This window comes from Hyperolius riggenbachi, chromosome 5 (genome assembly GCF_040937935.1).
Source record: "Hyperolius riggenbachi isolate aHypRig1 chromosome 5, aHypRig1.pri, whole genome shotgun sequence".
Lineage (NCBI taxonomy): Eukaryota > Metazoa > Chordata > Amphibia > Anura > Hyperoliidae > Hyperolius > Hyperolius riggenbachi.
Genome location: NC_090650.1, coordinates 433,850,145 through 433,861,269, shown reverse-complemented (window position 1 = coordinate 433,861,269; position 11,125 = coordinate 433,850,145). Strand labels below are relative to the sequence as shown.

The 11,125-nt window shown below is 45.6% G+C and overlaps 1 protein-coding gene across 1 annotated transcript; it reads right to left on the bottom strand.

The window, feature by feature from the left end:
- Positions 1 to 2,065: 2,065 nt before the first annotated feature.
- On the bottom strand, positions 2,066 to 8,393 carry LOC137517903 (E3 ubiquitin/ISG15 ligase TRIM25-like). The gene is made up of 2 exons (XM_068234981.1): positions 8,307 to 8,393; positions 2,066 to 3,660 (listed from the first exon to the last, which is right to left on the bottom strand). Exons 1-2 carry the CDS (start codon positions 8,332 to 8,334, stop codon positions 2,081 to 2,083), a joined length of 1,608 nt encoding a protein of 535 aa, XP_068091082.1. The 5' UTR covers positions 8,335 to 8,393; the 3' UTR covers positions 2,066 to 2,080.
- Positions 8,394 to 11,125: the final 2,732 nt, after the last annotated feature.

The window sequence follows — 11,125 nt, the reverse complement described above, 5'->3', positions numbered from 1 at the left end:
TTTCTTATGGTGGAGTTGTGAACACTGACCTTAATTGAGGCAAGTGAGGCCTGCAGTTCTTTAGATGTTGTCCTGGGGTCTTTTGTGGCCTCTCGGATGAGTTTTCTCTGCGCTCTTGGGGTAATTTTGGTCGGCCGGCCACTCCTGGGAAGGTTCATCACTGTTCCATGTTTTTGCCATTTGTGAATAATGGCTCTCACTGTGGTTCGCTGGAGTCCCAAAGCTTTAGAAATGGCTTTATAACCTTTACCAGACTGATAGATCTCAATTACTTTTGTTCTCATTTGTTCCTGAATTTCTTTGGATCTTGGCATGATGTCTAGCTTTTGAGGTGCTTTTGGTCTACTTCTCTGTGTCAGATAGCTCCTATTTAAGTGATTTCTTGATTGAAACAGGTGTGGCAGTAGTCAGGCCTGGGGGTGACTACAGAAATTGAACTCAGGTGTGATAAACCACAGTTAAGTTATTTTTTAATAAGGGGGGCAATCACTTTTTCACACAGGGCCATGTAGATGGAGTTTTTTTTCTCACTAAATAATAAAACTCATTTAAAACTGCATTTTGTGTTCAGTTATGTTATCTTTGACTAATAGTTAACGGTTTTTGATGAGCAGAAACATTTAAGTGTGACAAACATGCAAAAGAATAAGAAATCAGGAAGGGGGCAAATAGTTTTTCACATCACTGTATATAAAATGTAAATATTCTGCTAACTGACAGAAGATCTTTTCATTGATCCTTTTCTCTCCAGAGAATCAGCTGAGACAAAGTCGTTTACCTGTGAGAGATGCTAATAACATTGCCAGATATGTCTGCACAGAAATGGGCCTCATTCACCTGCTGGCAATAAAGTGTACCCAAGCTGAAGCTCAATTACACAAAATCAGATACTTAAGCTGGCCACTAATGGTCCAATTTCTAGCGAAAAATCGTTCGAGCGATCAGAAATTCTGATCGGATTGGTTGTAAATAATCTCCATTGGTGGACACAATCGATTATGAACGAGTGAAAAAAATGTCGCCCGAATGAATTTTCGTCGAACGAAAATTTGGATTTTCTTGTTGGTTGTGATAGATAGGAAGCAATGATTGGTTAGTTGATGGTGTAGTGAACGATTTTTCGTCCGATCAGAATTTCTGATCGCTCGAACGATTTAGTGGCCAGCTTTACCTAAAGAGAGGTAAGCCTCAGGATCGTGTTGAGGCTTCCCTCTCTATTCTGCTGTCCCCCATCGCTGAGCGACGCCTTCCAGAAAATTAGCAACAAGGCATTGTCGCTTATCACATTGGGGCAGCACAACACCTCTTCCTAGTTCAACTGTGCACAATAACCAACTGAGCCTGCATGCGCAGAAGCACAGAGCCCCAGGCCGTACACAGGCTTGCACGCACTTGAACTAGGAAAAGGAGCTGCGCAGCCCCGATATGCCTTGTCGCTAATCTTCCGCTGGGTGGCGCTCAGCAACGGGGGGCTTGTTACAACCAAAGGAAGCCTCATTAGGTAAGTGCAGATTTTTAACCAGAGCTACAGCTCGGGCTCGCTGCAATAAGAACGGTCTGTGCTGCCTCCTAGCAACTCATCACATGTCATTCACCAACTGACACTCTCCATATTCACAGGAAAACTCCAGGCTAAAGGTTTTCTTGTTTTGCTCAACAACGGGAAGGGTTAGCCGCTCTGTCAGGCTGTTATTGTAGTCTGTGTCCTCATTGTGCAGATTATCCCCTTACTTCCTGTCATGTGACAGCAGCACCAGGGCAGAGTCAGGGGAATTCCAGAAATGTATAGTTGTCATGGGAACACGTGAGAAATCTCTAATGGTAACACTTGATCCAGTGACATCTGTCTGAGGTGGGAATTTGACTTCCTGTGAGACAGGAAGTGGTGAGAAATCCTCTCTTTGGGCTCACAGACAGCAATAAAAATAGGAGAAAATAGAAAAGTTCTTGTTACCTCACAAGTCAAAACAAAAAGATAAATAGTCAGGAGATATGGTAAGCAGTAGCTCAGGCTGTATTTAATTCTACATTTTAATAAATGAAGTTTATTTTAACAGCCCTGAATTATATTATCTCACCACTACTGTTTGCTTCTCTTCCCACATAACTTTATAGAACCTTCTTCCACCAGTAATGCAGCATGGAGGGGCTCAGTGAAGTTTGCAGTGAAGGTGTGGAAGTGTCTGATCGGGACACACAGATCATAAAAGGACAGCCGCCCGGCCTCATAATCCAGATATATCCTGACTCTATTACTGGAGACATTGCCAAGTAACTGGATCTCTGTTCTGCCATGTCGCACATAACACTGATTATTACACCTGTACAAACACCAGGACTTGTTATTATATCCAATCAGTGACTGCACTCCTCTCCTGTCTATACTGGGGTAACACATTCCTACACGCCACCACTCTGAGTTACTGACATCCACTTCCCAGTAATGTCGCCTTGAGAACCTCTGTCTGCTTAACACCTGAGCATATGTCTGAGATCTCTTTGGGGTTTTTGGGCGATCCTGCCATGTATCTAACCTGCATACAATTGTCATATCATAATCTGATATATGTAGATTATTATGAGCTGTGTTTATATCCAGTAATATGTCTGTAGCCTCTTGTATGATGCAGCCTCCAGTTACCCCGGCTATTATATCAGATAACCCTGTGTATAATGTGTGTGAGATGAGAGCCACATCCAGATCCCGCCCATCATGTCTCTCTCTGTCCTCCTTATCCCCCTCCTCAGTGTCACACAAGTCACCTGTGTGTGATTCCTGTAAGACAGTCAGTGGGTCAGTCATGTTACACAGCTCCTCAATGTGACACATCTTCCTGGACAGCTCAGCCTTCTTTATTTCCAGCTGCTGAATGAAATCAGCCAATGGCAGAGAAAGCTGCTCCTCCTGCCTGGAGACCTCTCTCAGGACTCTCTTCTCCAGGTCGTCCAGCTGTCTCCTGAGGTCTCTAAACAGGCCAGTGACTCTCTCTGTTACACCAGATGACTTTTCATGGACTTTTCTTTTCTTCTCCTGCAGACTCTGTACTTCTTTCTCAGCCTCCTCTGTCTTAGTGATCAGTTCCTGTAGATTATTTCTCAGTTTCTGTTTCTTCTTCTCAGAGGCCACATCCAGCGTCTCCACCTTGTGTCCCTGGTGGTCTCCGGCCAAACTGCAGGACACACAGATACAGGCAGTGTCCACAGTGCAGTAATATTTATACAGTTCTCTATGGACGGAGCACTTCCTGTTCTCCAGGGAAGTGGTGGGGTCACACAAGACGTGTTCTGGTGACTTGCTGTGGACTCTCAGGTGATTGTCACACAGAGAAGCGTCACACATCAGACAGGACATAACAGCCGGTACAGGAGAGTGAATACAGTAAGTACAGAAGACTCCAGTCTCTTCCTGATCTGGCTGAGCAGAGCGGAAACTCTCCACAATGTTACACAATGTTATGTTCCTCTGCAGTGCCGGCCGTTCCTGAAACTCTTCTCTGCATTCAGGACAGGAATAAACTCCAGCCCCCTCCTGTGTATCCAACACCTGATCTATACAGAGCCGGCAGAAGTTGTGTCCACATCTCAGGGTCACAGGATCTGTATAAATGCTCAGACAGATGGAACAGTCCAGCTCCTTCCTCAGATCAGCCGACGCCATTCCTGACAGCAGAGGAGAGAAATGAGTGTGAGTCTGAGAAGTGCAGAAACTAGAGGGAGTGTCACATTTCCTATACAGAGGGTGGTATAGATAACCTCCCAGCCTCCCTGTATGACAAACATCTTACACTAAGTGCTCTCTTATAATGAAAATCACAAACAAAGCAATTTTGCAATGTGATTTTTCTGCAATTGCATTTGTGATCTTTCTTTGGCTGCTGCAACACAGAAGAAATTCGCTGTGCAGGATGTTTACAATCGGACAAAATAAGAACACACTGGTTTGAAAGGGTTCACACAATTTCTATGTTTTAAAAGAGGTCCTTGTGTTTTCCACGCAATCAGAAAAGGATCACAAAACACAGCAAATTGCGTCTAGTATAAGGCCCCGTTCACACTTTAGTTTTGGCATGCAAACGGACCGGATCAGAACCGTACAGTTCCGATCCGGATCCGGTCCGTTTGCAACAGGCATGTATCAGGCTGCCATCCAGATCCGTGTGGCAAAAATAGCGAAATAAAGTATTAAAATTGTTGGGGTGTGGGAGGTCAGCAGAAGGTGCACCTGTACAATCAGGTCCTCCGCTGTTTAGGCCTCACCTCCACCTCCGACATACTGCCACCAGCTCCAGCACGTTAGTCACTGCTGCTCCACTCCAGGAATGCGGGGCCCATGTGTCCCCATCCGAAATGGCCGCTAGGATACGCATAGGAAGTACGGTAGAACGTCAGGTGTTTGTCACCAGTGTGTTCTGTGCTTGCCGTTCCCCATTGGTTTCTATTTCCGGATGGTGCAGTCAGGCTCCGGTCCGGGTGCGTGGGCCGGATGATCCGGACCCGAAAAATAGCGCATGTTGGAAAAGTGTCCGGAGTCCGGATCCGATCCGGCTCCGTTCTGTACGGAACGTACGCATGTGAACGTCCGCATAGACTTTGCATTGCTATGCGGAACGTACGTTCCGTTTGTACAGTATACGGTCCGGATCCGATCAGGCAGATCCGGACAGCGAACGCCAATGTGAACCAGGCCTTAAAGCACCAGAAGGAACAGAAAGTTTCCTAAAAATCCCTTTCAAATATGAAATTTTGTGTTCTTAAAGAGAATCTGTATTCACAAAATGAAGTATAAACAAACATCCCTGCCTGTTTGGGATCATCTCCTAACCCCCTCTGTAATATTTTTGTTGCTCTCCACTGCAATAAAGAGGGTAAAAAAAAACCTGTTTTATAAACTGTTTTGTAAACAGAAAAGATGGCCACCAAAACAAAGTACATCAGCAGAGCAGTGAACTCAGTTAATACACAATGAGTACACAGAGAATTCAGTGAGTTTTGAATTCAGTCTCCAGAGGTTATGTGCAAGTTTTAAAGGAGCTCTGTGCCAATGAATCATGACAAGCTGTGTCTTTAGAGCCTGGAGTCTCGGCTCTGCACTCGTATCAGCCTGACAGGCAGCTTCCTCCTCAGCCAGCTATTCTATGTTCAGTTTATCAGTCTGTGTTTATCAGCCTCACAGATAGCAGACAAGCTGACAGTGTGAGCAGGGAGGTTGTCTGTGAGGAAAAAACATCACGCTTGGAAGGAGTTAACTTGTTCACATCACTGAAGAGTTGGCAGCCTTCCAGCCACAGGCGACAAATCCGACATGGGAAAGATAAGTTGATTTATTGCAGAGATGGTGCAAGTAGAAAGTGCTGCAGTAAGCCAGAGCACAATGGAACAGCCTTAGGAACTTGTAGGATAGGAGAAATACTGCTAACACTGCTAATACTGCTAACATTTTTGTTACAGAGTCTCTTTAAAGTGAAAATCCAAGTTTACCAAAACAAGATAAATCAGTTCACCTCTTGCAGGGGCTAACAATAAACATGTATTCACCAGGGCTGTGGAGTCGGAGTCGTGGAGTCGGGGCAATTTTGGGTGCCTGGAGTCGGAGTCGAGAAAAAAAAATGCACCGACTCCGACTCCTAATGAATTTAAACTAATTAAAATAGAAAATATGATAAAATTTTCTATTTCTCAGATAATAGTCATCATAAATAATATATACATACAGTAATAGCTGTGCTTAGTCCACAAAAATAAAATAAACCAATCAAAATTAGTTACTTGTGCTGCTTCAATAAAGCAGTCCCCGTATTTTTAAAGTCAGCTATACACATCTGATTGTGACTGTACAGTATATATGTGTACACAAGAATCTCTTATACATACTAAATAACATCTATGCTGTAAGAATAAAGCCTGATGTGTAGCTGTGTCACTAATAGAGATGGTCAATGAGATGGAAATAATTCTGCGTTGATTCTGATTTATGCAAATGTATGCACTCCCTTTGCTCATGAAATCAAATAATTTGATATGTTGTTAAAATTTGGTTTGGTGACTACGATTTAGATGGTACCTGAGAAGGATGAAAAGAAAAGTTTTATACATACCTGGGGCTTCCTCCAGCCCCCTTCAGGCTAATTAGTCCCTCGCTGTCCTCCACCACCTGGATCTTCTGCTACGAGTCCTGGTAATTAAGCCAGTCAGCGCAGTCCGGCCGTGTGCCACTCCCACAGCCAGGAACAATCTGCACCTGCGCAGTAGTGCTGCGCAGGTGTAGTACGCTCCCGGCGGCGGAGTGTGTGCATGCGCACTACGCCAAACTGGCTCAAGTACCTGGACTCATAGAAGAAGATCCAGATGGCGGAGGAGGACAGCAAGGGACTGATTAGCCTGAAGGGGGCTGGAGGAAGCCCCAGGTTTGTATAAAACTTTAATTTCATCTGTCTCAGGTGTACTTTGTTACATAGTAGTACTATACTCTACATATGCACTCCCCACAGAGCTGCAGGGAATCCACTGAGAATGCTGTGCACATTGAACACAGAGGTGTTGTCTATCACCCATAAACCTTGTTCAGATTGTGCATGAAGAATGTGTAATAGAGGAAGAATCTCCTCGTTCCCCTGCAGAGTACCTGCACATCATTCTTACATGTACCCACACTTACATTGCCTAGGGCCTGATAGATGTTCTTTGTTCCGGCCTGTACCTTTTACAAGTACCCTTACCAAGGACTAGTTTTAGTCTATGACTAAAGGGAATAAATCTGGCAGTCTCCACATCCTTCTCACTTCAGTTGTCTTTTAAAATTCCTAAGCGTTGGCAGTTAAGAGAAGACTTTCACGTTACATACTTTCAAATCAACAAGATTGTAATATGCAAATTAGAGGAGTCGGAGGAATCCTAAACTGAGGAGTCGAAGGATTTTTGTACCGACTCCACAGCCCTGGTATTCACCATACTTGCCTTATATTTAGAGTCTGAAGCCAAAATAATTTCCCTTTTTTATTGCCCACTTAGGTTAAGTAATAAGACCATAAGCTGATTCGCCGTAACAGCGCAGCAGAGCGAGGTTGTACCCCCCCCCCCCCCCCCCAAATCCCGGGGGAAAATGCCATGACTTTCCAAGTTGTGGATTTTGCTGCCCGGGGGAGGCAGAGCTTTGTGCTGTAGCTCTGTCTCCAGTCAATCTCCACCTCTCCCCGCCCCTCTCAGGTCTTTCACTGAGAGGGGCGGAGATTGACTGGACTGGAGGCAGAGCTACAGCGCAAAGCTCTGCCTCCTCCAGGAAGCAAGGGGAGAATTTTGTCCCGGGGATTTCAGGGGATAAAATCTGGTTCTGCCAGGCTGTTGCGACAAATCAGCTATGGTCTTATTGCTTAAAGAGAACCAGAGAACATGTAAAGAAAAGAAGTTATACATACCTGGAGCTTCCTCCAGCCTCATACGCGCTGATCTATCCCACGCCGCCGTCCAGCACTGCCGCAGCTATGAGAACCGGGACCCTGTTCTGCCGCCAGTCAGAGCCAGTCTAGCGTAGCAGAGGTGCGCTCTTTGCGTATCTCTGCAGCACTGCATGGAGAGATACGTAGAGGGCGCACTTCTTCTGCGTAGTGCGGCTCCGATGACGTCACTAACGGGAGCCGGTTCTCCTAGATGCGGGCAGCGCTGGACGGCGGCGTGGGATCGATCAGCGCGTATGGATCTGGAGGAAGCCCCAGGTATGTATAACTTCTTTACAGGATCTCTGGTTCCCTTCAAAGAAAACGTCCCCTGGGGGGGGGGGGGGGGGGTACTCACCTCGGTAGGGGGAAGCCTCCAGATCCTATTGAGGCTTCCCGTGTCCTCCTTTGTCCCACGGCGGTCTCGCTGCAGCCCTCCGAACAGCGGGGACGTAAATATTTACCTCCCCGGCTCCAGCGCAGTATCCGCTCGGAGATAGGCGGAAATAGCAGATCTCGTTGAGCCGCTCTACTGCGCAGGCGCAAGTCTCCTGCATCTGTGTAGTAGAGCGGACCCGACGGAGATCGGGTATTTCTGCCTCTGTCAGGAAAGCTGGAACATCGCCCCCGCTGGAGCCAGGGAAGGCAAATAAATCAGCGCTTATCAGGCTTGTCGGGGGGGGGGGGGGGGGGTAGGATTCACTTCAGGGGAGCCAGCAGCTACAGGGGTGGGGGAAGTCTCATTAGAATCCATTAGAAGAGTCTCTTTCTAACATAAGTGGGCAATAAAAACAGGAAATTATTTTGGCCTCAGACTATTTAACACAGCCACACGGCGGGTGGGGGGGGGGGATTGGTGCGTGTGCGTGTTACTACCTGCAATGATATGTTCTGGAGGTCTCATGCCCCCCTGCACTCCTGGGCGGAGCTACAAATGGCAAATCGTATTTCACCCATTCAGGTCAATGGAAAAGACTGCCATTCTCACAGTAATCAAGCCAGAGTCCCCACACCTGGCACAGTTGGTCACTTGGTGACCGAGGTTACAAATCCAGGAAAAGTGGGCGGATCATGAAACAGCCAATCAAATTTAAGACATTTATTTTAAATGGGAAAATGTAAACTGCAGCCATTCTTACACTGTTAATCGCAGGGTTCTCAAACTTGGCACACTTGGCCACTGGGTGACTGGGATTAATATTCAGTGGGTGGAGCCTACAACAGCCAATCAAAATTATCCTGTTGATTTTCAAGGGGAATATTTAAACTGCTGCCATTCTTGCACTGTTAATGGCAAAGGCTTCATACTTGTTACAGTTGTTCATTGGGTGACTGGGGTCCAAATTCTTTAAAGTGGTGGGGCCGCAAACAGCCAATCGGATTTCCTTGGTGGATAAACTGCTTCCATTCACACAATTTTGATGCTAGGAACCCAAAAGGTCACAAACTTGGTCACTCACTGAGTGACTGTGTGTCAAGGTTACAAAAAGTGGGCGTAGGCAAATACAAATTTCACTGGCAAAATGTAAACTGCAGCCCTTCTTCGCTGTTAATTGCAAAGTTGTCAAACTTTGCACAGTTGGTGACTGGGGTTCATATTCAGAAACGTGCGTGGAGCCTAAAAAAAGCCAATCAAAAATTCACCTCTTGATTTTCAAAGGTGAATATTAAAATTGCTGACATTCTTACACTGTTAATGGCACAAGTCTCAAACCTGATACAGTCAGTCTTCGGGTGACTGGGGTCCAAATTCAATAAAGCAGGTGGAGCCACAAACCGCTAATTAGATTTGGTAGATTGATTTCAGCCATTCTGTTATTGGCAGGGTTCTCAAACTTGACACAGTTGCTCACTGGATGACTGGGATTAAATATTCTGGAAAGTAGGTGGAGCCTACAACAGCCAATCAAAATTAACCTTTTGATTTTCAAGGGGAATATTTACATTGCTACCATTCTTACACTCTTAATGGCAGAGGCCTCAAATCTGGTACAGTCAGTCACTGGGAGACTGGGGTTTAAACTCTGAAAAGGGGGCGGGCCACAAACAATCAGATTTGTTTAATTTCAATGGGAAAATGCAACTTGAGGCCAAGGACCCCAAAGCTCATAAACTTGGTCACTGAGTGACAGTATGTCAAGGTTAGAAATAGTGGGCGGAGCCAAAAACCACTCACTTTTTAAATGGGAAAATATAAACTGCAGCCATTCTTACAATGTTAATGGCAGGGTTCTCAAAGTTTGCACAGTGGGTCACTGGGTGACTGGGATTAATAGTCACAAAAATGGGTGGAGCCAACAACAACCAATCAAAATTCACCTGTTGATTTTCAAGGGGAATATTTAAATTGCTGCTATTCTTACACTGTTAATAGCAGATGCCTCAAACCTGGTACAGTTGGTCACTGGGTGACTGGGGTTCAAATTCAGAAAGGTGTCGGAGCCACAAATAGCCACTCAGATTTTATTCATTTCAATGGGAATATACAAATGAATGATACCAAGGACCCCAAAGCACATAAACTTGGTAATTGAGTGACTGTATGTCAAGGTTAGAAAAAGTGGGCGACGCCAACAACCTAATTTTTTACATGGCAGTGTTCCCAAACTTGACACTGGGTGACTTGGATTAATATTCAGAAAAGTGGGTGGAGCCTACAACAGCCAATCAAAATTCACCTATTGCTTTTCAAGGGTAATATTTAATTGCTGCATTTCTTGCACTATTAATGGCACAGGCCTCAAACCTGGTACAGTTGGTCATTGGTTAAAAATAACCCAAGGTGAACCTTGGGTCAAAATCCTGTACAGGCAAGCAGAGGCGCCATAGAACCAGTGGTCCAGGTACACCACTAGATTGCTGAACATACAGATTTATATTATTCATTTATGCTTGTATGTTTGTGCTCTACTCAATATCCATTTCATCCTCCCCCCATCCTTTTTCATGCCCCTCCCCCCCCCCCGTGACTGACCACGTGTTCTTTCCCCTTTCCCTTCTTTTCTTCCCCCCTTTCACAAACCCACTCCCCCTTCTACCCCCCCCCCCCCCCCAGTATCCCCTACCAATCGGGCAGGCAAGCGCCACATTGCACTACATCATATGCATGTCCTCATACGCATGTGTATATCCCTATGTGTGCGAGCACACAGCACACCTCATTGCGCCTCACCACTTGCCCTTACCCAAAATGGCCACCACAGGCCCCGCACACCAAGTACACATGCCCATGCCTAAAGAGCGCATTTTCATGACCGGAAAGTCTGAAGAAAAGCCTGATTGGTTAATTGATCCCCATTTACATATAAAAACATCCTCTGTGGGCGATTCATTTACAGAGGCACTTTGCTTTTTACTAGACCTGCATGAGATAAGCTTCCTATTATCACCATACCACCTAGATTGTATTTAATTGCAAGGGGTTACAAGGACAAATGGTTGAAGAAGGCCTACAAATGGGTCAAAAACTCAGATCATAGACAATTAATAAGGAAGAAAACAAGGGGAGGATGAAAGAGCTGGAGCTGGCTTTGGGCCGGTCCGGTTGATCACCAGTTTCAATGACCAGGGTGGCCAGCTCGACCGGATTCTACAACGCCACTGGCACATTTTGAGTAATGATGCCTCAGTAATGATGCCTCAGTGAAAGAATGTGTACCCACGAGACCACAAATCACTTATTACTTTATACACTT

What these genes read in the sequence shown, in the direction of transcription:
- LOC137517903 (XM_068234981.1), bottom strand. Translation starts at nt 8,334, where the DNA reads ATGAGACCTCCAGAACATATCATTGCAG. An exon ending in TCCAGAACATATCATTGCAG is followed by an intron (nt 3,661 to 8,306) that starts GTAGTAACACGC and finishes CTCTGCTGTCAG; the next exon opens with GAATGGCGTCGGCTGATCTG.